Below are 27,155 nucleotides of genomic sequence, written 5' to 3' on the forward strand. Positions count from 1 at the left end.
CTGTGTAGCACAGGGAACTATATCCAGTCTCCTGGGAGAGACCCTGATGGAAAGAATATTGAACAAGAATGTATATATATGTATGACTGAGTCACTTTGCTGTACAGCAGAAATTGGCACGACATTGTAAATCTTAGAAAAAGAAAACCACTGTTTGAAAGTGCTGAGACCAATTCATTAACACGTCACAGTGTCTGGACAGTGGACGTTACCCTTTGGAGGATTACCCTGGGAATGCAGATACACATCCAAGTTGCTGCCGTTTGAGACACAGGAGAAAATTACCTTTATTATCATGTACTTTCGTCTAGAAATGTTCTGAATGACTTTTTAACCTATTTTCGGAAACAATACACCTTCAAAAGTTTGCCACTGTTGGGAATATTTAAAAGAATGTGCTGTGGAGTTCCCTTTGTGGCTTAGTGGTTAATGAACCTGACTAGCATCCATGAGGATGTGGGTTTGATCCCTGGCCCCGCTTAGTGGGTTAAGGATCCGGCGTTGCGGTGAGCTGTCGTGTAGGTTGCAGATGCGATGCGGATCCAGCATTGCTGTGATTGTGGTGTAGGCCAGCAGCTGTAGCTCCAATCTGACCCCTAGCCTGGGAACTTCCATATGCCATGGGTGCGGCCCTCAAAAGCAAAAAAAAAAAAAAAAAAGAGAAATATTCAGGTTTAAGGAAATTTAGCCATTGGAAAAAATAGGTAATCTTAGGGCTTACAGAGCAGGATTCTAGCTTTAGGTGAGTAGCCAGAGTGAACTTGGAGAAGAGTAAACCATATACCAATTCTCTCCTTAAAAAGCTCTCCTTAAAGGCATCCCTTTCTCCCTCAGAGTAAAACCTGGTTTCTTACAGTTGGCCTCAAGGCCCTGCATGGTCTCTCTTTCCCCAGCCTGCCTCTCTGAAGGCACCTCCTGCCTCTGCCCTCTGTCCTACTTGCCTTGATCTTTCTTAACACATCTCCCAGATGTTCCTGCCACAGGGCCTTTGCACTTGCTGTTTTTCCAGCCAGAATTTTCTCCTCCATGTATTTGCAAACTCTCCTTCACTTCTGATCTCTGCTAGAGTGTTCCTTTACTAGGCTGGTCTTCCTCACCACTCTGCATAAAACAGTAACTCCTTTCCCTCTTATTCTGCTTGATTTGTGTCTATCGTATATATTGATCACCAGCTGCCCTTGTGTGTTTGCTGACCTATTTTTGGTTTTATTTTCCATGAGAGCAGGGATTTATTAGCTTGGTTCATTTCATTATTTTATCCTCAGATTCTAGAACAGGGCCTGGCAAATGTAGTATTTAATATGTGCTTGTCAAATGAGAAACTCACAGCCACTTAGTATGGTGGTTGCATAGCTTAGATTTTCCAGGACAAAACTTGTATCAGATACTCTGGTGTAGTATCAGATCGTGAGATGACAGCGTTTGTAATGAACATGTGATCATGTGTGTTGATTTGTGTGGACATGGCAAGTCTGAGATTCCCCAGAACCCAGGAGGCTTGGCAGGCGGTGGGGGTTCCTCGTGTGCTGTGGATGAACGGAATGAAAACCTCCAGTAGCCGGTCAGTGGACCCGCTTTCTGCCTCTGACCTAATTGTTGTATGACAGACCCTAGTTAATGATTGCAGAGCCTGTGTTTCTGTAGAGGCTGTGATTCACAGCAATTATTTCCGGAACAGAAACCTTCTTGGGGTGAAATGGTCAAAGCCTGGGGCTAAATTGGTTTTAATTAAGTGTAATTCATTGAATTCGGTGTGGTTAATAAGTAACCATTACAGTTAAAACGTAATTCCTTGAATGCCTGTTGCATCTGGGAAAGGTGATAAAATGGTTTAAATTCTGTGGAGGGTAATTCTGTTGACTTTGTGTGATCTTTGCAATCAGGACTTGACCCTGAAGCATGGCTGGCGAACTGGTGCAATTATCCCAGAATTAAGATCTGAGCTCAAAATCATGAATACGGAGCAGTACATACAAACTATGACATGGCTGCAGACCCTGACTGGGTTATTGGAACAGATGCAGGTTTGGAATTTTTTTCTCTCCAACTTTTTCTGTAAGCCTGAGGTTAGTTCACTGGTTCAAGTTATTTCAGGAATTTTTCTGTTTAATTATGGTCCTGAAGTATGAGGCATAAGTCATCCTGCAGAATAACCACTGGGCTGATTTTGCCCCAAAAGAGTTCTGCCGTTTTTTCCCTGAAGAGAACTTTAAAAATGGCCCCTTGGGAGTTCCCGCTCTGGCTCAGTGGATTAAGCACCTGACTGGTATTCATGGGGATGCACGTTTGATCCCTGGCCTCGTTCAGTGGGTTAAGGATCTGGCATTGCCGTGAGCTGTGATGTAGGCCACAGATGTGGCTCAGATCCCACTTTGCTGTGGCTGTGGCATAGATCGGTGGCTGTAGCTCTGATTTGACCCTAGCCTGGGAACTTCCTTATGCTGCAGGTGTGGCCCTAAAGAAAAGAAGATCTCAAAGCCATTTGGAGAAAGTTTTTTGTGGCCTGTGTGGGGAACACCTATCTCCATTGGGAGATAGATACTCTGTGGGTAGTGGGGTTCAAGAACCTCTGCCAGGTCCAGTCCTGCTTCTGCCTTTAGCCCGCTGTGGGACTTCTCTGTCCTGGGCCTCAGTTTCTCCATCTGTAAAATGGAGTGAACACTCAGGCTGGGCACCACGTCTTATTGGAAAGAGCCTCAAACCAAGAGTCAAGAGCACTGTGTGTAGCCTCCACCTGATTTTGCAGATAATAGCCTGCAGTTTGCTAGCTCCCTGGAGTTCTGTGGCAGTTTTGTCTTTCCGTACATTACGTAGGCAGGTTTGGGCAGTTAGTGAGGCGAGTTGTTTTAGCAGTGGTTTCCTGGCCCGTGGAAGCTGCCCTCTGTGGCAGCTGTGACCCCCTCCCCACCTCAGAGGCACCTCGCTTTCTCACCCGCTTCTGCTGGCCTGGCCCGCAGCCGTCTCAGTGTGAGGGCCGACTCTTCTCGGATAAGGGGCCGGGATGCCTGCTCTCCTGGCAAACACACCTGCAGCTGCTGGCATTGGCCTGATGCCCACAGCCTGCCAGCCTGCTTTGGAAATGGGCAGGGAATGGCCTTGCCTGGCCCAGTTGGCGGCGAGCTGAGGCAGGGCTGCGGGGAGTGGCAGGTCCCCACTCCACGGCGCACGTGTTCCAGGGCGTGGGGCCCCACACGTCCCCCGGCCTCGCTGGCAGTGCACTCTGGCTGCATCGCTCCTTGGCTTGTGGACGGGGACCGATCCTCTTTCCCTCCCTGGGCTTGTCTGTGAGGTGGTCGTCTAAAAATACATGGCATCAATTCTGGGTTAAGCCAGTCTGTGCAAAGGTCACACAGTAATGGTAGTGGCTCTTCAGAGGCCAGGCGTTGCGCTGAGTGCTTGCTCTGCAACATTATTCATCACTCGTCCCAGCTGTCTGTGTGGGTAGGTACAGTTTTCCACTTTAGAACAAGGAGAGGTTGGTGTCCAAGGTCATAAAATGGCAAAGCATGGCCTTGAACCTGGGCCCACGCCTGTGCTTTTGAGCACTGCACTGCAGTGTGCGGTGTAGGGGTCTCAGTGGAGCCAGGCCCCTTGCCTTGGGTGCCATCTCTTTGGGATGCAGGCAGCTGATCAGATACACCAGTGCAGCCTGCATGTAGATGATGTCACTGCATTTTAGCTTTGAGGACAGTTCTTTTTTGTTTTCCTCTCTCTGACCTGTATAAAAAGTTTGAGGAGGAGTTCCCGCTGTGGCCCAGTGGGTTAAGAATTTGGCTGCAGCAGCTCAGGTTACTGTGGAGGGGCGGGTTTGGTCCCCAGCCCGGCACAGTGGGTTAAAGGATCGGGCGTTGCTGTGGTTATGGCTTGGATTCAATCCCTGGCTCAAGAACTTCGTATGCTGCAGGTGTGACCATGACAAATAAAATTAAAAACAAAGTTTGGTGAGTAAGGGTGTGTGTTTTCAAAAATGGAAATGCTGGGAAGATGTCTTGTGATTTACGAATTTAATTGTACGAGGCCTGTGGTTAGGGAAGGAGGCAAAGGGCATTGGCATTTATGCTGCTGCCCTGTTTTATAGGAGAGGAAACAAGCCAAGAGTAAGTAACTTTTCCAGAATCTTAAAGTCAGTGAACCGCAGAATCAAGCTGTGTAGAAATAAGAACTCTGTTCTGGACACCAAGGCTTTCCGTGCATTTCCTTCTCGCAGTAACGCTTTCACGCGGCCACTGGCACCCTCCGCATTTGACAGATGAGCAGCCCAAGGCACGGAAGAGAAATTAGCTTGCCCGAGTCAGGGGTGGTGCGGGGCTGAGACCTGGTCATCTGGCCAGAGAGCTGTGGCAACCCTGGATCCTTTAACCCACGGTGCTTGGCCAGGGATTGAACCTGTGTCCTGGCGCTGCAGAGATGCCACCGATCCTGTTGTGCCACAGTGGGAACTCCAAAATTGTTTTCTTTCTTTCTTTGCTTTTTTTTTTTTTTTTGTCTTTTTGTTTTTTTAGGGCCGCACCCACGGTGTATGGAGGTTCCCAGGCTAAGGGTTGAATCAGAGCTACAGCTGCCGACCTACGCCACAGCCACAGCAACACTGGCTCCAAGCCGTGTCTGCGACCTACACCATAGCTCATGGCAACGCCGGATCCTTAACCCACTGAGCAAGGCCAGGGATCAAACCCGCAACCTCATGGTTCCTAATCGGATTCATTTCCGCTGAGCCACGACGGGAACTCCCAGAATTGTTTTCTGATAATGGGAAAGCCGTGAGCGTGTTGGCATGCTGATGGGAAGGGTCCAGGGGAAGAGGCTGCTTGTGTGGGAGAGATGATAAATGACGGAGAAGGGTCCCCGGGAGGACAGGTGGGTGTGGGTGGGCCATGGATGGGAGGGTGCGAGGGGAGGCTGGGTTGGGGTGCGCCCACAGAGCTCACATGCCCCCCCAGCCCCCATGCTCTCAGGTGCGCACCTCTGGGGCCTTCCTCCTCACATGTCCCTTCAGCACCTGGGAGGTTTGCTGGAGATGATCCCTCGTCCCTGGTGGCCCCCCCTGCCCGCATCGCAGGAAAGCGGGGCTGGAGAACGCGCCTTGGTCTTGGAGACCCGAGCTGGCTCTCCATGTCTGTAGAGCTGCCCTTGCATGGGGCCTTCACATGGCCTTTGGTAGCTAGTTTCAAAAAAGAGAGCAGGTTCAAGCCCTGGCCAGGAAGTTTCCATATGCTGCGGGGTGCAGCCAAAAAAAAAGTGAAAGCTAACTAAAATTATGCTCGTGGGACTACATCAGTGCCCTGAGAAGTGCCAGACAGTTTTCCGGTGCTCCAGTAACACAAGGCCAGTGGTTCCTGCTTCCTGGTGGTATAGACAGGTGTTGGGCAGGAAATCCATATTCCAAGCCCAGGGTTTTGTCTGAGTGCCAGAGCCCCATAGCGGGTGCCTTGGTCAAGCTGCTGATCTGGGCAGATGTGGTCAACAGAAGGGCCTTGGCTCCATGTCAGAAGCAGATGGTTTGCTTGCCTGGTATTTTCCTCTGGGTCCTGAGGCTGCCTTTCTGACCGAGAACTGCGGAGAGCCCCACCTGGCACCTCTGGCTCTGGCTTGAGCCTTCACCTTGAGCCTCAGGAGCCTTGGAGAGAGACTTGTAAGATTCCCTTTGTTAGGAGGGTGTATGCAGTTGTCATTTTCTTTTTGCTTTTAGCTCACATTTTGGCCCACTCAAAAAGTTTCTGCTTTTCCATCTGAGTGGGGTGCTCTGCCTTCTTGCCTTTTACAAAAACAATTTTTAAAAAAAATTTTTTTTTCTTTTTTTGGCCTTCTGTCTTTTTAGGGCCGCACCCTCTGCATATGGAAGTTCCCAGGCTAGGGGTCTAATCGGAGTTACAGCTGCCGGCCTACACCACAGCCACAGCAAAGTGGGATCCGAGCCACATCTGTGACCTACACCACAGCTCACGGCAACGCCGGATCCTTAACCCACTGAGCAAGGCCAGGGATGGAACCTGCAACCTGATGGTTCCTAGTCAGATTCGTTTCCACTGCACCATGACAGGAACTCCTAAAAGACATTTTAAAGATAATATTAAGGAAAAAAATTAAAGCCAATTATAATTCGATGACCCTTCCGCAAACTAAAGAAAAATTTCAGTGTTAATGTCCAAATATATGCACGTTTTGTCATGCATACTGTTAAACCTGCTATTTCCACTTAATTGTCTCTTTTGTTTTTGTGGCCACACCCACGGCATACAGAAGTTCCGGGCCAGGGATAGTGACCTGAGTAGCCACAGCAGTGACAACATGGGATCCTTAACCCACTGAGCCACCAGGCAGCTCCATTAACTGCCATTTTTATGTGTGCATGTATATAATACATAGGTTTGTGATATATAAAAATATGTATAATAGCATGTATTTATATTTGTGTGTGTAATACCCATGTATAATGGATACATCACACATATATGATACATACGTATTTTATGTGGATGCCTGTCCATGATGTCTACACAAAGCCTTTAATAATACTGTCATATCTCTGGTTTAATAGGGGCCTTGCTAAATAGCTTCATAATATTCCACCCGCATTTGGTGAAGAGGGCAGGTTGCAGTGGGCAAATCCAAAACTGTTATTTCATACCCATGCCTGTCTCTTAGGTTTGAATAAAATCCCTCCAAAAACTGCCCGTTCAGTTCTGATGACGTAATGAGTATTTGTATCTGGAACCGTCTCAGTAATGATCTTGTGTCCTGCAGGTTCACAGAGATGCTGCGTCCCAGCTGGTCTTGCAGGAGTGGAAGAAGGAGAGGAAGGAGATGAGGTGAGAGCAGCAGGTTTGGAAGGCAGGGAGTCCAGCCCCCTGGCCGCGCTCCCTTGCCTTCCCCAGGGCCTGCCTAGACAGACTTTGAAACTTCCCTTTTTAGCTGCCAGGGTTGACTGTGACCCCCCCAATCCAGAACCCGCCAGCTGCCTTGGTGATGAGTGACATTTACCTCCAGGCAGCGGTGAACCCCCTTGTGCCTCCCAGCCACCTTAACTTCCTGTTTGGGTGGCTGGTGGCCCAGTTGTTGGCAATGCCAGCAGCACCATGTGGCTACCAGGACAGTGCGCAGGTGGCTCTGAACCACGGGGAATTCTTGGGGCTCCTGTGACCCTGGGGCTCATTTGTAACACTGCTATTTCAGGAATGTGCCTGCACTCAGTGTCAGGATGTTTATGGGCGAAGAAAGGCCGCCTGTTGTCAGAAAAGTTTGGTGGGTCTCTGTGTCTTGAGGGAGCAGTTATTGAATGTTTTTTGGTGGGGCCACACCCACACATGTGGATGTTATTGGGCCAGGCATCGAACCCACACTGCAGTTGCTGCCTGCAGCACAGCTGGGGCAATACCGGATCCTTAACCTGCTGCGCTACAAGGGAACTTCCTTGAATTTTCTTTTTTTTAATTAAACTATAGTTGCCAACGGGGAGGGAGTGGGAGGGACTGGGAGTTTGGGGTTCATAGATGTAAACTGTTGCATTTGGAGTGGATAAGCAATGAGTCCTGCTGTGTAGCACAGGGAACTATATCTAATGACTTGTGATGGAACATGATGGAGGATAATGTGAGAAAAGAACATATATACATATATATATATATATATATGTATGACTGGATCACTTTGCTGTACAGTAGAAACTGACAGAACTTTGTAAATCAGCTATAATGGAAAAATAAAAATCACAAACTTAAAAAATAGAAATAAACTATAGTTGACTTAAATAGCATGTTCGTTTCAGGTCTACAGCTTTAGATTCTTTTCCGTTGTAGGTTATGACAGGATATGGAGTATAGTTCCATGTGCCCTACAGGAAAGCTTTATTTTACACGCAGTCGTGTGTATCTGTCAATCCCACATTCCTGATTTATCCTCCCCCTCCTTTTTCCCTTTGGTAACCGTAAGTTTGTTTTCTATGTCTGTGAGTATTTCTGTTACACAAATAAGTTGGTTTGTATTATTTTTTTAGATTCCCATAAAAGTGAAATCGTAATTTTTCTAACTTCACTTAGTCTGATGATCTCTAGGTCCATCAGTGTTGCTGCAAATAGCAAGATTTTGTTCTTTTGATGGCTGAGTACTCTTCCGGGTGCACATGTCCCATGTCTTCTTTATCCAGTACTCTGTTCGTGGACATTGAGGTTGCCTTTAAGGGCACCGTGATCCTCAAGAGGCCTCGTGGACAGTTGTGCCTCCTGTTTAGAGGATGCTGTGTATGCGGACACTGTTGAGGTGACCGTTTCTGCACGGCGGCTGCCCCTCCCAGGCACAGCGGTCTGTCGGGTCTGCCTGTGGTGCTCACTGCCCGGCTCTGATGGGAGAGGAGAGGGGGCAGAGTCCACCTCTTGAGCTCTTGGCCGTACGGAATCTGTCCTTTCTCCTCCCTCTCAGCGTGTTGGCTGCTCGGGCTTATTCTAACATCATGATTACTTGAACATTGGTCTGAAATGTTGGATGAGAGGGTGGTAGGCATATAAAGTCATTTGACTCTGGGCCCTTTAACCCTGAAGGCCAGACACGAGCCTTCACTCGTAGGACCTCAAACTAGATAACAGAATTGTTTCACCCATCAGGGATTTTTTTTTTTTTTTTTAATTTGAATGTCTAAAAACCTCACATCTCAATGGAATTTTTCAGCAAAAATTTTAAAACCATTCATGTTGTTCCACCTGGAGACCTAATTGAGTTCTTTGTTTCTTTTATTTTATTGGCCACGCCCATGGGTGGCATATAGAAGTTCCTGGGCAGGGATCGAACCTGAGCCATAGCAGTGGTAATACCAGATCCTTGACCTGCTGTGCCTCAAGGAACTCCGAGTCCTTTTAATTTTCTACTTTTCTGGTTGTCGTAGCATCTGCTGTCACCATGTGGTGACAGACTGCCACCAACGAGTAGCTTTTACCACACAGTTGTATAAAGGATTATGGTTTTTGCTGTGATTGTAACTGACTTATGAACGGTGTTTGTCCAGTGGCTGGAACAGTCTTGTTGGGCTCCTGGCCGTCAGATGGTGTGCCTGTCCTCTGTATGTGTGACGGGGGTTGGTTTACACACAGATGCACGTATGTGCACCTTGCAAGATGCCTGTAATCCAGGCTTTGAGGAGGCGAGGGATGCTCTGTAATGGATGATGCATATTCACGTGACGCTAAAAGAACCCTTCATCTCTCAGACATAAAGTGCTTTCAGGTTTACAATATGCTTTGCTTTTGCTCACCTTGCTTGGTTCTCTCTGTAACCTCAGAGAAGGAGCCCTGGATCCCATTCTGCAGACGAGGGGAGCTTGGAAACTGTGAACATCCTACCTCTCTGGGGACCTTCGCAAGCAGCCTCCTGCACCCTGATTTTGTTTGGGAAATGGGGTGTGTGTGTTCAGGGTCTCACATGGTGCCCCTGGCGCCTTAGGCAGGGTTGTGTCTGGTGGGCTGAGTGGGGAATGTGGTTGATCTAGATGGGTGGGTGCCCAGCGCGTTTTCCCGGTTAGACGTTGGGGCTGCTCTCGGCTCAGTTGCGTCCTGTACGTGCGAAACAGTGATTTTGATTCATTCCATTTCAGTAACTTAGAGCAGACATTTCTGGAATCACTCTCTGTTGCTTTGCTCTCCTCTCGCCTCTTCAGAGAAATGACCAAAGGTTTCTTCAACGCCCAGTTCGGCAGCCTGTTCCGCACAGACCAGAACCCCACGTACTTCCTGCGGCGCCTGTCGCGCTTCGCCGACATCTACATGGCCTCGCTGAGCTGCCTCCTCAACTACGACGTCAGCCACACGTTCTACCCCCGGAGGACCCCGCTGCAGCACGAGCTTCCCGCCTGGTCCGACAGGCCCCCTGCGGCTGGGCTGCCGCTCCTGCAGGAGGCCCAGGCCAAGTAGCCGGGGGAGGCCGGCCCTACCCCGCGCGGGCCTCGCAGGGACGTGAGCATCACGTTGGAGCCGATGCAGGTGTGCCTGGCCCTTCTCTGCTCTATGTCGCGGAGACTCTGCTCCAGCGCGTGACCACAGAGGCGTGCAGCCCCGGCCATGGGCTTGTTGACACCCTGTGATCAGCCTTCTTGTTTCCCAAGGTACCGGCGTCTGACTCCTGGGTTGGGCAGGCTTCTTGATGCCATCTCTGTGTTCCAGCAGGTGACGTTTCGAAACTCTTTTTGTGACTCTTCCAAGGAAAACACATGGAGAAATGGAATATCCACAGGCAGTGCAGTGGCCCGGTGACGTGCTGCTCTCAGAAAGCCGATGCTTTGGCGAGTGCTCTGGTAGCATTCGGCCCCCGCCAGCGCCAGAGGTGGTCCCCAGACAGCAGCCGCGTCCCAGGTGTTAGGTACCAGGGCTTTGGCACTCTGGTGCCGCACTTGAAAGCAGACCCAGCCTCCCTGGAAGTCTTATGTGAGAAACAACAAGAGAAGGTGCAAGCCCTTGGCCTTGATTGTCCTCAGTATCTGTTTCCTGTGTCCTGCTCCATGTGGGGGAAGGACAGACGGTGCCCCCAGTGATGGGCAGGTTCACTCTTTGCTCCAGAAAAGGAGGGTGAGGAGAGAAGAGCTTCTGGTTGAATTTCCACCCAGAAGAACAGACTCTGTAGAATGAGTCAGTGAGACACGCACAGGTCAGAAGAGCCAGTGCAGGGGTTTATTACACCTGGAAACGCCACCGGAATGTCTCCGTGTGCTCATCAGAGGACAGAAGATGAAACAAACAAAAAAATGGCCTTGTAATGAAGTCCACACCATGAGCCCCACTGGGTGTGCTGCCGTCTTGTTAAAATGTGTATTCCTAGAGGCTGTCCTTGCTGGAGGCCGAGCAGATGCCTGTCTCTGTCCTGACCTGACAGCCCAGGAGAGGGGCTTGAATCCAACAGGAGGGGAAGGAGGCAGCCTTCAGCCCTGAGCCATCTCCCACCCTTCCCTCCCCTTGGGTTTCTTTCCTGTCATGCTTCTGTGGCGCTTTGGGGAGTCGGGGTGGTTTTCTTTAGGTGTTCTATTTAAGGTGGGATAAAGGGCATTGAAACTAAGAGAGACAGTTGGAAATGACCTAGTTAACTGAGTGTTCTTATTTCTTTCTGAGGACAAGGCAAGTCCTTAAACCTAAACATGCACCCTTAAACCCAAAGGATGCAACATGGGAGGAAGGGGCTCGTGCTCGCTTATTCAGCGTTGTTTTTAATGTGTTCACGTGTGGAGCCAGCTGTCGATGAAATGCTAGCTTGGCTTTCCACAGGCTGCCTGCCCGAATGCAGAAACTAGGCGAGTTCTCTCGCACGCTTTGTAACATTGCTTGTTATAATGGGAGTGTGCTTGTGATATTTTGATGTATTTAACTAGAAGAGTGAGAGTGACTGTGTAGACCCAATAGACCCAATTAGCTCCCCTTTTTTCCTCCTAAATTTTATTATGAACACAGTAGTCTGTTTCTTTTTTGAAACACGCTAGGCATTTTATTTGCTCTTTATTGGCGTCTAGGGGTTTTAAGCAGCTGAGTGTGTTGGAGACTGGCATTTAAGGGGTGCAGGTGGATGCCCAAAACTGCTCAGTGTTGGGGTCCTCAGAGGAGAGGGTACGCTGGAGCTTTGGGCTGATCGTCTCTGCTTTGGAGAAGCCGAGTGAGGACATGGGTATTATTTTTAAACTTTTGTCTTAGTTTTTATCTCAGATATTCATCGGCCATCTCCCGGATGCCCCAACAGGGTGTTTTGTTTACTTACGAATCAGGTATGACTGTTTTTAAAACCTGCTTTCCTGTATGTCCAGGTTTGGTGGCCCAGGCCTGGGGGGAGACGTATATTTTCTGGGTCTGAACAAGGGATCTTGTGATTCATTAGTTTCGGCCTGTGGGCCCACACGTGGCGGTTTTGAGATCTGCGTGTGTGCCTGGGGATGCAAACCCACGCTGGGTGGCCTGAGGGGTCAGGACAGCCGTCTCCACAGGAAGGACAGAGGCACTCTCCTTAATGTGTCGCTGGCATGACTCCCGCTGGGGATCAGCCCGCTGCACTGCATTCTGGCCTCGCCGGTGTGCTCCCTGGCGTGCACTCGGATGAGTGCCATCTGGCACAAAGGAAGGGAGTCTCTGTGCTACCACTGAAAACATCAGTTTGGAAAGTGAACAGACACTGAGAAATATTTTCCATTCTAGTATCAGTTAGACTGATTTTCTCAGAGTGATGTGAGCAAATATTGATAGTCCAGGGGCAGTCCACACCCCAGGGTTCCCAGTACCGGGAAGGACCTGCACATCTGGTTTTCCAGAGTTGTTTCTGTAGATGAAACCTGGCTTTTAAAATATTTTGGCTTAGAGCTCCTACTTTCCTGCTAACATACTTTTTTTTTTTTCTTTTAAAAATTCTCTTCCGCTCCATTAATGCCATCTAACATAAACCACCTGTTACTGATTTGGGCCCATCTCAGACAAAATTACTGGTTGCTTGGAATGCACTGGTCTTAATTAGTGCAAAGGAGAAATGAAAAGGAATCATTCCCCCAGCTAATTGGGTGAACTGCATAGCTTTCCCTCTCTTTTCCTCCCAAAGGCCTTTGAAGCAGCGGAAAGCTTGCTGAGTGTTGGGGCTGGATTCCACTCTGCCAAATGTTTATCTGCTGCCAAGCACCCACTTGGGGGCCCTTGTCTAGAATGTGCTCTCAGACTAAATTCGGCCAGCGGCAGGCTTCCTTGATTGCTTTGTTCAGCTACTAGGGAGCCTGTCATTTGCCCTCTTGGGGTGATTTCCTTTTGTACCAATTTCCTTTTCTTCTGTGATAGCACATGGGAGCTTGGCTCCAAGCTCAGCTAACCTTAATACCCTAACGGGTTGGAGAGAAGAAGGGGAATGCAGTTACCCCGGTGTGAGGTTCAGCAGACTTTTCCAGTAGAGGGCCAGACTCTAAAGACTTTCAGCTCTGCAGGCCGTTTCCTGCGGCCCCTCCTCTAGCACTGGGCACGCCTGTGTTCCCAGACAGCCTGAGGAAAACGGGCTGCAGGTTGGATTTGGCGCTCAGGCCATGGATTGACTTGGTGGCAGTGGCAGGCTGACCTTGCTGAAGGCATGCAAAAGAACCAGCTCACGGACAGGTGCAGCTCGTAGGAAGGAGGTCTGTAGGTAGGTGCGCCACGTTCCCCTCCAGGCCGCCCTCTGCGTGTTTTACTCACGGGGCCAGTGGTAAAATACCTTGTTTCCAGCACGTGGCATGCTTGTTTTTGTGTAATTGAGCTGCCAGGCGTGGCGCTCCGTGAGTATACCTCTCGTTGCCCTGGATCGTGATTGTGCTGGTCGTGTGTGTGTGGGTGTGTGTGGCTGGCTGCCTGGCTGCCCAGAAGACCCTTCAGGACTGAAGGACTTAGTCCCCCGACTGCCGGGTGTGCTGCCAGCTTCCCATCTGCTGCTGTCAGGCCTCTTGGGCGCTTCCCCTGCTGAAACGTCCTGTGGGCTCGCTGCCCCCCCCCCAGCAACACTGAAGGCCCGTCCAGCTCTAGAGCGGCGGGAGGGCGCACGGCTGAGGCCCCTTTGTGTCTGCCCTGCAGCCCAGCTCCCGTCTCTTCTCCCCGATGTTGCTCCCAAGGCCAGTGCCCTGTACACCTCCTGCATGAGACTCCCTCTCTGTTCGCTTTCCCAGGACCCCAACCCCCACAGCAGTGCTCTATACTTTTCTATGCTTTGGGCTTGAACTCTGCCTTCGGAAACTGTTTTCTAATTATTTAGTATAATGACAGGCTGTGCCTGTTAATTTCAGGCACAATGAATGCAGATTAGGTAGACTTACTATTTATTCCAAATGTGAATTGCTATTTATTCTAAATGTTGATTTTATGTTACGTGACATTGAACATACTGCCAAATAAAAGTTGGTTTGTCCAGTTTATTGCAAGGCATCTGTTTGGTGTGCTTGTTAGTGGCAAAGCCATATCACGTTCTAACACACCCAAAAAAGAATGTTCCTGAGAGAAGAGGCAAAAGATGGACGGTTCATTCCCCACCACCCTTGCCCTCCCACTGCTAGCCAAACCCGCCTGCTTGTTTCAGAGCTCGAAGGTCGTGTAGTTAAGCCACAGAGATTGGTATGCGTTTGGCCTTAGGTGGGCAGCAGGTACCCCACCTGGAATTTGTGTCTCTCACCGACTGTTCCCTTCCTGGGTGTCTGCAGCCAGACACACTGGAAGCAGTGGTTTAGGGGAAGACAAGACAGTACTGCCGAACTAGGAGTAGATGCTTTGAAGTCCGTTCACTACTGGGTTTTGGATAAATTTATTTAAAAAATTGTGAAGTTTTTTTTTCCTCTAAAAATTGTTTAATTATGTGTTTAAACAGAATATCCTTGCTCTCACTCCTCCCACGGGTAGTCTGCTGATTTTCCTCTCAATCCCGTGCCTTTTGTCCCTGGGATGGTGGAAGTGGAGGAAGCAACAGCGCATTTGCCCCACATTCCTTTTGGGGACCATGTCCTGGAAGGCCGGCCTTGCCCCACCGCGGATCCTGTCCAGAGGAGGTGGTAAGCTGGTCCTCTGCCGGGACTGGGGCTTCGCAAAGTTGCGCTGGGCTCAGCAAGATGATGCGTGAGGGTGTCGGCGTCCGAGACGTGTTCAGCCCAGCCTTTCACGACTCAGTCCCAGCCCTGGGCCTGACCCGTGCCGCCCCCAGGACAGCTGGGAAATGGGTGGTAGGTGGGCTGGAGGGCACCCAGTTGTCAGAGTGACAGAGAGGCCGCTTGGGGCTTTTTGAGGGTGGGCTGGACATCCTGCCTCGCGCAGAATCCTGCGCAGTGAGGAACTGGCCTGAGCCTACGCATCACCTCTGTAAAAATCTAGAACATTTTCATTCCCTCAGAAGAAACCCCGTACCTCTGAGTAGTTCATCCCAGCCCCTACCTGGCAACCCCTCGTGTTTCATTCTCTAGGAATTTGCCTGTCTTGCACATTTCACAAAAATGGAGTCATACGGTATGTGGTCTTTTGTGTCTGTCTGGCTTCCTTCACTGGCATCATGTTTTCAGGGTGCTCCGGGGTGTGGCATGTCGAGGTTCTGAGTTCCCTTTTAGGCTGAAAGGTAGTTCATTGTGTGGTGACAGCCGCCCTGTGGTGATGCACGAGGTGGCAGCCATCTGGCTTATCTCCACCTGGTGGCTGTTAGCAATAGTGCAGCTACGAACCTACTTACACAGATTTCTCTGTGGACGTGTTTTCACTTCTCTTGGGTCTACACCAAGGCAGGCATTTCTGAATCACGTGGCAGTTCCGTGCTTCACTTTCTGAGGTGCTGCCAACCTCGTCTCCACGGCGGGGGCACCATGTTACACGCCCGCCAGCAAGGGTGGGGGCCCCGCTTTCTCCCCACCCTCCCCTGTCGGGGGCTGTGTGTGTGTGTGTGTGTGTGTGTGTGTGTGTGTGTGTGTGTGTTGGGGGGGGGGCGGCCTCGTGGGCGTGAAGCACTGTCTCCTCGTGGTTATCACCTCTTTCGCCCCCAGTAAGCCAACAAGTCGGCCTGAAGAAGCGAAGATTTCACGAGGCCGGTGGTGGCGCCTTCAAAAGGCGCCACTTAGCCCTGACGAGGTGGTTTTAGCTTCCAAGCTTGAGCCCTCCTGCGGCAAAGTTTCATTTCCCCCAACACTGGGCTTGTTCTGCTGACTTTATTTCTGTTCCATAAACCACCGTGGAGCCCCCGTGACCCGCCAGACCCTGCGCTGGGCGCGGCGAGGCGAAGGCGAGGGCGCGAGGCTCTGCCTTGGGGGCGTCAGTCTCCCGGGGGAGCAGGTCCGGCGGCCGAAGTGCGGGGCACGGGGCGCACGGGGTGCGGGCGGGACCGCAGAGGGTCGGGGGGGGGGGGAGGCGGGGGGAGACGTCCCCCCGGGTTGGGGGGTGGATTTGACACGGTACCTCACCCCGAAAACAAAATCACCCCCAGATCGGGCGAGGAGCTGAGGTGCGGGCGGCTTGAGGGCTTCACGCGCTGAAGGACCTTGCGTTTCCCACGGGCGGGCAGCCCGCCGGGGCGGAGGAGTCACGGTTGGCAGCCTCTCTGGCGGGGCGGGGGGGTCTGGGGGGCGCGGGGAGGGCTGGCGGGGGAGGCCGGGCCCTCACAGCGCCCCCAGGGGGTCGCTGCTCGCCAGCTGCTGGGTCTCGGCGTCCTGGAAAAGAAGAGCCGTAGGTCGCTGAGCTTCCAGAGCCGGCGGGAAGGCTTTGCAAGTCAAGCCGTCTTTGGGGGCTGCTGAGGCCTTGGTGGGGTTCGGGACACGCTACCCCTACATAACGCAGCTTGGCACGTTAAGTCTCTTCAGTGAAGGAATTTTTTTAAAAAATGGCAGAAGCAGGAGGCTCCCTCTGACCAACCCCCAGTCTTCCTCATACTCACCTAACAGGGAGGTGTGAGGATTGAATTAGGAATTAGATGCTACACGAGGAAGCTAAAAGCACCCACCAAACGTAGCTGTGACTGTGATGACAACACACCCCTTTCAGGCTGAAAATGCCTCCTGAACCAGGAGTGACTCTTGGACGCTTCAGACTCTAATCAAAAGCCACACTCCAAAGGCAGCCACCCCGAATCTTCCGCTGTCTTTGGCTCTGATCAGCACCATAGCTTTGTTAATCAGCAGCAAGGATGCTCAAGATGTCTGGACTGGCTCCAGAGAGTCGACAGGCAACACCCACTTCCTCATATCAAAGCCATGAGAATCTACCACATTGTGGGCTGGCACCCTCAGCTCAGGATTCCTGTACCTGAACACTTTTGCCACCTGGTTTGCTGAGAAGGGATTCGCTGAATCCTGCATCCAGGATACCCTCACCTGCCTCAGGTGAGTCTTCCATACACTGTACTGAAGGAGCCCTGAGGGGAGGCCTGACAGCCAGGGAGGCGGGGAACGGGATGTGTCATCTTCCCCCTTGCTTTTTAAATGAGATTGATTTCAACATCGCAAAGCTTAGAGAATAGATGATTACTAAATGCGGTCGGGTTGAACTTGCCCTTGCAATTAATTGGACTGGGAACTTTCACATGGATTTGCTGAAGAGACAAAATAGGATTTATGATCTGGCTATTTTTCAATCTATTGCAAACGTTAAATCTGCTATCACAGGCACTAAGAACCACAAAGTATCTGCATTTGGTTCGCTACAGAAAAATAACACATGTTGCATTCTACAAGCTTAAAATGGTGCAATAAGATATTGTAATATTCCAGTGCCAGTTTTAAAAAAAAACCTCAGTACAGCTGCTGCCCTGTGGAGTTGGGATGCGTCACCTCCCCAGTGTGGATGTGTTCACCAACCTGGACGCTCTCTGAACCCCCTCCTGTTGGGGTTCTGTGGAGGCCTCCTCACGTGGATGTGATGGATTATTAGCTCCGTTTCTAGCCTCTCTCCTCTCCCGAGGGGGAAGGGTGGGGCTGAAAATTCCAAGCTTCTAGTCTTGGCTTGTTCTGGTGACCAGCCTCTATCCAGAAGCTCCTCATTAGAACAGAAGATGCCCCGAGTGTTCTCATCACTTGGGAAATTACAAGGTTTATGAGCTTCAGGGCAGAGATTAGTACTGTCCTCTCCTCACTTCTCAGTTTGGACCTGGCACTAAATTACAGGCTGGGAGCCCCGCGACGGGGTTGAAGTCAGCGGAGGGTCCATCTAAGCTGCAGGATCCCTAACGAGAAGCAAGTAGTCCTTTCCTGGGAGACCAGAGCAGAACATGCACCCCTAGAGGCAAAGACTTCATCAAAGAATGGATGAAGCATCCCTGACAATAGGCAAAGAGTCCTGGACAGCAGTGTACGTGCCGAAGCAGTTTTATGTCTTGCTCGGCGCCCGCGAGCTCGTCCATGTTTGTGGCAGAACTTAGCCCCAGATGTCCTCTCCTTGTGACATCTCATGAGGCTGGGGCTGGTCAACCCTAGTTCCTTCCTACATCTAACTGCTGGACGCCCCTGCTGTCCACGTAAGAGAGCCCAGTAACACTGAGCAGCCACTTCACCCAGCTTCCAACACTTGCTTTTAGGCTTATTGCCTAGAGATATGTTCTAGAAGGAAGATTTCTTGGTGTGAAGCATTCCACTGAGATTTGCTCAAAGACATTCCCCTGCAGCTCAGCTGAACCAATTCCTAGATAGAAATGCAAACTCACCACGAAGGGGTCGTGGGAAGGTCCTAGGGCCGCTGCAGTTGTGCTCTCGTACATGGGGTTCGAGATGTTGTCAGGCTGCTGTTTGCCAAGAGCTGCAACGTCGATGTCCTCTTCTGACTGCTCGGAAAGACAGGCACAGGGCTGAGCGCCCGGTGTCCCCACGGCAGAAGCGCCTCCTCCAAGTCGGCAGGTGAAGCAAGCTCCACCCCCACCTCCGCAAGCTTTTTCTTCTTCAGTTGAGATCTCTCTCTCTCTCTATATATATATATTTTTGCTTTTGAGGGCCGCACCCAGGCTAGGGGTCAAATTGGAGCTACAGCTGCCAGCCTACACCACTGCCACAGCCACTCAGGATCCGAGCTGCATCTGCGACCTACACCACAGCTCATGGCAACGCTGCATCCTTAACTCATTGAGTGAGGCCAGGGATGGAACGCACAACCTCACGGTTCCTGGTGAGGTTTGTTTCTGCTGCCGCCACAACAGAAACTCGGAGATCGGATGTACACATGACATCAGGCTCCCGCCTTAGGTGTTCAGCTTGATGACAATATGTCCACCCCGGTGTGACCAACGCCTGCGTCAGCACGCAGGGCATCTCCACTCCCCCAGGAGGTGTGCTCATGCCCCTTGCCCACCACTATCCTGCCCACCAGGGTAACCGCTATTTTGTCGCTTGTTGCCTGGAATGGTTTTGCCTGACCTTGACCTGGATATAAGAGAAATCACATATCATGTGCACTTTTTTTAATGTGATGTTTGGTAAAATGTAGGGATATGGTGCTTATAAATATGCACGGTATCTGCCAGAAGGAAGTGAACTCCTGCTGGGGGCAGATGCTCGACCCAGTCCGCAGTGTCTCCCCAGGATCACCCTAAACCTGCTGACCTACACGTGGGCTCGGCAGTTCAATGGGTGGCCCTGATGGCAGCATGAGGCCTCTGGCTCTGCAGCTCCCCACCTGACCACCCCCCCCCCCCCCCGCCGCCCTCAGCCAGCCCTGAAGCCACCTCCGTCAGGGGCACTGCTGTCTTGTGACTCGTCCAAGGGGAGCGGCTCCCAGGCCCCTGGTCAGTTTGCCTCCACGTCAAAGCCCTGGCGCGAAGGGGCACTTGGCAGCCCGCCACCCTCCTCACCAGAGCCTGACTCTGCCAGGAGGCGGGCCGTGGAGCCACCACTGCTGCGGAGGGGCAGAGGCCCCACCCAGGAGACGGGACCCGTGTGCCAAGCCCCCAGCTGCTGACAGCCTCTCTGAGCAGCCGGTCAGCTGGCCCAGCCAAGGCCAGGGGCTGGGTTTCAGAGAGGACCCCCCACCACCATGTGCCCGTTTTTCTCTGTCTCACCTCAAAATGCTGGAAGCCAACTCTTCTCTTGTTTAGTCGAAAGTAAGAATATGCAGCTGAAGCGATGGCTCCGATGACCAGGATGACAGCAAAGAACATCCCTGTTCCTAAGCCCGAGTGGCTTAAGGTCTGAACACAGAAAGGGCGGGGGTTGGTTCTCAAAACTGGTGACGTCCCCAAAGGGGAGTGTGCTTTCTGGAGCCCACCCTATCCTTGATCCTGGGTATCTTGGTGCCAGTTGGGATAAAAATAATGATACAAGTCGTTAACATGTATCTCTAGCCCATAACACTTTCAGTGTGTTCTAGGCCCCCTTACATGAAACAATCCATTTAAATATGTAACAACAGAAAGAGCTAAGAGCAATTTCTGTTTCCATTTTTCTGTGGGGGAGCGGAAACACAGAGAGGTCCAGCGCTTGCTCAGCGTCCCACAGCTCGGGAGTGGAAGAGGTGGGCTTTGAAGCCGCCCTGGCTTTGGGGCTCAGGCGCTTCGCCGCTGTGCTGCGGAGCTGTCCAGCCGGCAGCCGTGCACACCCTCCTTCATCCTTTCAGAGCAAAGTTGTTAGAAAGCCTCCACCACCGCCACCACCCGCAGCCAACCAGCCAGCTTTCACACAGCATGCACTCCGTGTCGGGGACTGTCTTCATTATTTTCCATGAACTCCAGCCCTCCCAAGAACCCAGGGACAAGGCATTATGACCTCTATTTTGCAGATAAGAGAAATGGGGCTCAGGGACGTCCTGGGACTTGTCTGAGGTCGCACAGTTAGGAAGAGGAGGTGCTTGGGATTGCTCACTCCTCTTCCAGGGGTTTGTCCATGGGCCCACGCAGCCCTTTTCATTCAGCAATACTGATGGTTGGCAGGCGTGACGTGGCTAACGCGCTGGAGTAGGGGTGGGATGCAGCAGGGCCGGGCCTCCCCGAGGCCAGCTGCTGTGCATGGGGAGGCTCCTCCAGCATCTGGAGGAGGTGGGGGACAGGGCTTCCAGGAGTAGTTTGCTTTTTGGGGAATGGACATTGTGGGTCCTCCTAGCCACTCACCAGGAACCCTGGATACTCACCACTGGGGTGGGGGGTGCTTTTAATGGCCTGGAAATGACATGAATGACCCCATTGGAGGCAAAGATGTCCCACTGCAGAATGGCTCTTCCATCCACAAACCTGGTCTCCTGGGGAGATAAGGGGGCTGGTGGAGATCTCTGACCTCTGACTCTTCTTTCCATGCAGGAAAGGGGTGGAGTTTCCTCGAGGTCCTGGGGCCTGGCTTTCAGGCTAGTCCTCCCTGACAGGCAGCACAGGGCTTCCGCTCACCATCCGGACAGCTCAGAACCTGTCCGTGCCTCTTGTGCCAACAAAGTGCTCTAAGAGCTGCAGAGAACCTAAGGGATACGTCTGTCCAGCCCACTCATTTATTAAGACTTGAGCGTTCAAAGGGAAACCGGTGGGTCAGGTGGCAAACCCCACGCCTCTGGACTGCAAATCTACGGCTGTGAACATCAGGTCACACTGATAGAAAGGAATTTTAAGTGATGGAATCCCTTGCTAATCAAAGTGTGACCCATGGGCTTGTGGTGTGGGCAGTCACCTGAGAGCAGACATGCAGAACCCGAGGCCCCACAACCCCTCTGCTGAAACGCAATAAGCATTTGAAGAAAATGGTAGGTAACTTAAATGCCTGTTAAAGTTTGGGAAGCACTGGTCTCAACTACTGATCTTCAATAGTAAAGATCATTTACTGGGTAAAAATTAAAATGTTAATTCAGCCCTTGCTACGTGTCAGACACTGTAATCACACTTTGCAAGCCATGAATCCCCGAATCTCCATAAAAGCCGACGGTTTGAACGTCATGGTTGTCATGGTCACATTGCCACCACTTCTCATGTGACCGCCACCAGCATCCCGCCACCGTTACCTTATTATCATCAAAATAATCATCCCCATCACCCTTGTTAACATCAACACATTACCCACGCCAACGCCTCCCGTTATCAAAATAATAATCACGACCACCCTATCCCAACAAGGTAATACCAAAACAGTACCATCGCCACCACCACCGTCATCATCAACACAGCATCGTCATCCCTATGTTTCGGATGAGGAAATGGGGACACAGAGAAGTTGGGTAACTTGCCTAAATTCCTAAGGCTAGTGGGTGGCAGCACTGGTTTTCATACTTGGGTCATTTGACTTCAAGGCTCACATGTTAACACCGAGGATGGGCTGACAATCTGATAGAAATACAGACTCAGACTGCTTTAAAATGGTTTCATTTAGGAGTTCCCGCTGCGGCACAGTGGCTTAAGAATCGACTGCAGAGAGTTCCCATTGTAGCTCGGCATGTTACGAACCCGACATAGTGTCTGTGAGGTTCGATCTCTGGGCTCACTCAGTGGGTTAAAGATCTGGTGTTGCTGCAAACTGCAGCATATGTCACAGATGTGGCTCAGATCCAGTGATGCTGTGGCAGGTCCAATTCGACCCCTAGCCTGGGAACTTCTATATGCTGCAGGTGCGGCCATAACAAGGACAAAAAGAGGAAAACAAAAAAAGCCAACTGCAGCAGCTCTGGTCACTGTGGAGGTTCAGGTTTAAGTCCCAGCCCAGTGCAGTGGGTTGAAGAATCTGGTGTTGCTGCAGCTGCAATGGAGGTTGCAGCTGCAGCTTGGATTTAATCCCTGGCCCGGGCACTTCCATATGCCATGAAAAGTATGGCCATAGAAAGAAATTTCATTTACAGCTTCTCATTACTAGGCTCTGGGCTGCTGGTCACTAACGACTTACTTCGCAAGGGGTGGAGGTTGCCTAACAGTCCGTGTGGTGTGTTATGGCCTGCAGCTAGGACCAGCCCTAACTGCAGTTTTAGAATTTTACTCTCACATGGTAAGAGGTGCCACCCATTAAGCACCTACTGTCTGCTAGGAGCTGTGCATGTATTATCTCTAGTTCTCCTGATAAGCCCATACCAGTTGATGCTGGTCCTGGCTGGAGGTGATGAGCAGCTGGCTTCCCAGCCTTGTGTGCAGGATGGTTCCATTGACAAGGTCATCGTAAAAAAAGATGCTGACATTGGAGAGGTGGTGCTCGATGTCCCGCCCAGATAGAGTCTGAAAGGAGAGACACAAGAATGCTCTTTAAAGGCTGAGCTATGTTTTTTCTTTTTAATAATAAGGATGACACAGAAAAAAAAAGTCACTTCTCAAGGCCTTGGCTTTTCTGTCTCTACTTCAAAAGTCATTTTTACGGTCTAAGCAGAGCCTCCCAGTGGCGTCCTGGGAAGAGTGGGTAGCAAGTGAGCAGAGGTATTGCTCCTCTCTGCCCCTGGGGACAGCGCTTGGGGCTGTCAGAGCCTGCAGGTGGCCTGAACAAACACGGCCAGTCCCTCGGTGTGCCCCGGCCTGAAGGAGACTGATGTGGTAGATCCGCTGCATCCACGGCCCTGGTTCTTCACCCTCCCTGTGTCTTGCCCTTGGCCACGTAACTCTGAGGGCTTCCCACCATGACTCTGGGCTCAGTCCCATGACCTGTAGGGCCAGCGGCATGTTAGCAAAAGGTGCCTGGACAGGGGCTTGAAAAATACTGGCAGGATTGGGCTTGCTCTCACCACTTTCTGCCATCACCGTAAGAACACGCCTGAGCTAGCCTGCTGGAGGAGGGGAGCCCTGTGGCGCAGAGCTGCAGACAGACCAGCCGAGATGAGCCAATGGCCAGCCCATGCACGCAGGCCTGGCCAAGACCAAAAGAACTGCCAGCTCCATACATGTGGAGGCACTGTGTTTTGGGGTCGTTTGTGGCGTGACGTTGTTGTGGGGATGGATACCTGACACCTGTCTAGAAGCGCTGGTCTAAAGCACAGACACCAGGAACCCACTCACCTCGTTTTCCCCCAGCCCGCTGTTCTGCGGCACGAAGAGGGTGCTTCGGAGGGACAGGTCGGTCAGGTGTTTCAGGAACGCCCGGCCTCTGGCTGAGCTGTTGGAATAAGCCAGCACCTCCTGGGGAGAGGAAGGGAGCGGTGGTTTGGGTCGGCTCTTGTGTGCAGGGACTGGGGTGGCTGGAGAGGGTGGCATCACCTCTCTGGGAATATTCCTGATGGTCGCCCCAACTCGGGCTGCCACCCTGCTCTTTCTTCAGACTGCCCCTTGGGAAAATTTTAGGATTTTTCCTTTCCTCAAAAATCCTATGGTCCCAAGTCAGAGACAGGTCGCAGCCCACTCTCAACACGGCAGCCTGGGCAGCCCTTCGCACTGGTGAGTGAAATCTTGAGTCTCCTTCCATCAGAACCCGGTGAGGCCCCCCACTTTGCTCAGAGGAACAGCTGAAGTCCTTACTCTTGGGCTCAGGAGGCCCCAGCCACCCGGACTCTGTGGCTCCTCTGAGCCTGTGCCCGGCTGTCCGGCCACGCTGGCCTCCTCGCCGCTCCGCAGGCTTGCCCAGCACGCCCTCCTGCCTTTCATCCTCTGCCCGGCTGCTCCTTCTGCCAGGGATCGTCTGCCTTCAGATCTGCACGGCTGACCTCCTCTCCCCGTTCACATGTCACTCGCACGTCCCCTCCTCACCAGGGCCTCCCAGCATCACTCTGCGCCCCCGCAACCCTGTGCTGCCCCCCCCCCACCCGCCGCCATCTAGGCCCCCTCCTCGCATCTGGTACCAATGAGGTCTTTACTCTGTTTACTGTTTGTCTGTTTCGTTCACTGGTATATCTCGAGCCCACTGTAAGTACCCGATAAATACTCACTGAACACATTTTAGGAAATCACACCACCCAGTTGGGAACTGTCATTGTGCAGAGAGCATGACTGCTGCCCTGAGAAGATGCTAACTGGCTGAAGGACACAGAGCCAGGAGATTTTGCTCTACGTTGTCTTTTCTCCGAAATGCTGTCACAAGCCAAGCTCCCACACAACAGAAACATTGGTTTGGGAGTTTAGAGTATTTACAGTAACTCTGATTTTTGGATCTGTCAGGGGGGTACCTCACCATTTTGGGGTCCTTGGTCTGCCTAGCTTGTGCCCTGATCCTGCAAGCGCTATACTTATCCTCAGTCCCCTCTCCTTGGCTGTGTCCTTGACCTTGCTAAGCCTCAATTTCTTTATCTGCAAAATGGGGATAATTGCATAAGTGACTTCATAAGGCAGCATAAGAATTTATTCCTGCTAACCCGTGTTTATCATGCACCTATTATATGCCAGCCACCAGGCAGAGAAAATCCCTTCCCTTGTGGAGCTTCTGTCCTGTGAGCCAAGTGAAAAGTGGTCTGAAAGTGCTCAGTACGGTGCCCAGTGGGAAGGAAACAGGAACTATTAGCTGTTGGTATTATTGTCATTAATATTATTAGCTCAGTTCTTTGATCGGTCAACATCAATTCCTCTTCCAGTGGGGCTTTCTCCTTAACGGACATGACCTGGAGGATATTCAAGTGACGTTAAGTGCAATGCGAATGGACCCTATGTTGATAATCTAGCTCACTGGGTGACATGGGTGGGCTTAGCTAACTGTGCCCCACAAAGAGCATCTTATTCCTGCAGGTCAGACTCTGAAGCTGCAGTAGTTGCAAAGGGAGATGAGAATACCAGCCAACATTAACGGAGGATTTTCCCCCTGCTGGCCACGCGTCTAAGCACTTTACACATACGAGCTCATTTATTTATGACAATGAACCTACGAAGTTGGTGCTTCATCATCTCTACTCTACAGATGAGGAAACTGAAGCTTAGGGGGGAGAGGGAAGAGTAACTCACTGGCGGTGATGCACCACGTAAGCAGCAAGCCTATGCTTCAAATTCAAGGAAAGTGGCTCAGGGCCACGCTCTCAACCACAGCTGTGAGTCTCTGCCCTCTTTCAAGGGCTCACCTGATACCTGCTTTGAGGCAACCCCTCCCTGAGGCGAAGGCAAGCAGACGTGGTACGTACCCCCAGGAAGTCCGTGAGCGAGGGGAGGGACATCAGGACCTGCAGCAGATTCCCGCTGCACGAGAAGCCGTCGCCCACGTAGCCTGCCTTGCAGGTGCAGTTCACATCTGGAAGGCAGGAGCACACCGGGTCCCCCCAGTGAGGCAGGGGCCCGGGTGCCCCATCTCCCCTCAGGACACGGGCTGGCCAGGCTGAGGACTGCTTAGCGGCTGCAGGGCCTGGACTCTGAGGTGGAGCCGAGCCGTTACCTTTCATTCGGTAGCAGAAGACGTCCCACATTTCACTCTTGTTGTTTCTTGGCCCGTAGTCCACGATCCCAACAACACCAGAGCCACAGTTCTGGGAGGCGTAGGATGTGGGGTAGCCTACTCTCCCGCCATCCAGCCAGCCTGCTGAACACAGGTGGTACTTGGCCTGTGGGGACACAGATGTGGCCTTGGGTCAGCTGTAATTTCTTCTTTGTTGTGGGGGTGCTTTGGCCAATGTCTCATTGCCCCGTCAGACTGTAAACTCCATGGAGTCAGGGGTTATGGCTCATTTTGCCTATTGTACCCCTGTGCCTGGAACATGACAGGTGTTCAAAAGAAATAAATTTTTGTTGATTAAGCCACCAGGTGGATGCAAGTGGTGCCTTCTGAGTCCTTCATACTCATTTCTCTTCCTTCTGCTTTTGAGAAAGGATTTGCTGCAGTTCCCGCTGTGGCAAAATAGGATCAGCGTCTCTGCAGCACCAGGACGCAGGTTCCATCCCATGCCCAGTGCAGTGGGTTAAAGGATCTGATCCTTGGCCTGGGAACTTTCATATGCTGCAGGCGGCCATCAACGAAAAGAAAGCAAAGTATCTGCAGCCAGCTGTTAACCCCTGGGTGCAAATTCTTCTGCTTACGGGTTGACAGAACTTGTACTGATCCTCACCCCTGTCACAATCACCATCACCCCCCCACATCGTCATCCCTCCATCACCACCCCCGATATCAGCATTGCCATCACCAGCACTGTACCACTGCACGAGAGCTTATTCTGGGCCAGGTTCTGTTGCCAGGGCTTTTCATGTGCCAACACCTTCATCACATCAACCCTTTGAGACTTAAAAAAAATCTTTATCATATGATTGAGAACACTGAGGCAAAGAAGGTTAAGTAACTTGCTTAAAGTGACAGCCTGAAAGTAGCAGAGCTGAGATTCAAACCTAGGCAGTTTACTTCAGAGCTCTTCATCTTAAAAACTGAGTTCCTGTTGTGTGCCAGTCCCTGTGCCCTATTGCCTTTAGTCCTTATACAAGCTCGCAAGGTTGGACAGAGGTTTCGATGGATTGATAAAAGCCACACAACCAGCAAGCAGGAGGAAAAAGAAATTCTGACCCTTCAATATGCTGGGTCCTGGCATCAAAGGCTTTGCTCTCTGGTAGAGAAGCATCAGGTCTGAAGACCTGGCAGTGATGGCAGCTGGGGGAAGGGATGTGAGATCATATGGTGGCAGTGGTCTCTACACCCAGGGAGCGAGCACTAGCAGGTCACTCCAGGTTGCCTACCTTGCCCAATGGGTGGGGCTTCTGGTTTTAGAGGCCAAGAGAGTAGGCCTGGCTCCATTTCCTACCTGGCCGCGGCTGAGCACTGGGTCAATTCCCATTTACTCCCTTCACAGCCCCTCCTGACACAGAGAGCCCCAGCTATTCCACAGAAACTTGGGTGCTCTGTGGTTTCAGGGAGCCCCTAGGCTTGTGGTGGCTCATCTCTTTCAGGGCCCCGTGCGGTGCCTCTGCCTTGGTGGCTGAAG

The 27,155-nt window shown here is 51.6% G+C and overlaps 2 protein-coding genes across 2 annotated transcripts in view; one reads left to right on the forward strand and one right to left on the reverse strand.

The window, feature by feature from the left end:
- Positions 1-13,873, forward strand: part of NT5DC3 (5'-nucleotidase domain containing 3) — a 66,813-nt gene extending 52,940 nt beyond the window's left edge. The window contains 3 exon segments of the mRNA XM_005664189.3: positions 1,884-2,024; positions 6,745-6,809; positions 9,644-13,873. Coding sequence (XP_005664246.2) covers positions 1,884-2,024; positions 6,745-6,809; positions 9,644-9,896 — 459 coding nt within the window. The 3' untranslated portion in view covers positions 9,897-13,873.
- Positions 13,851-27,155, reverse strand: part of STAB2 (stabilin 2) — a 170,763-nt gene continuing 157,458 nt past the window's right edge. The window contains 8 exon segments of the mRNA XM_021092647.1: positions 13,851-16,132; positions 18,118-18,234; positions 19,462-19,590; positions 20,526-20,633; positions 22,432-22,572; positions 23,341-23,460; positions 25,380-25,486; positions 25,628-25,793. Of these exon segments, the coding sequence (XP_020948306.1) occupies positions 16,082-16,132; positions 18,118-18,234; positions 19,462-19,590; positions 20,526-20,633; positions 22,432-22,572; positions 23,341-23,460; positions 25,380-25,486; positions 25,628-25,793 (939 nt within the window). The 3' untranslated portion in view covers positions 13,851-16,081.

Source organism: Sus scrofa, chromosome 5 (assembly GCF_000003025.6).
Source record: "Sus scrofa isolate TJ Tabasco breed Duroc chromosome 5, Sscrofa11.1, whole genome shotgun sequence".
Taxonomy (NCBI): domain Eukaryota; kingdom Metazoa; phylum Chordata; class Mammalia; order Artiodactyla; family Suidae; genus Sus; species Sus scrofa.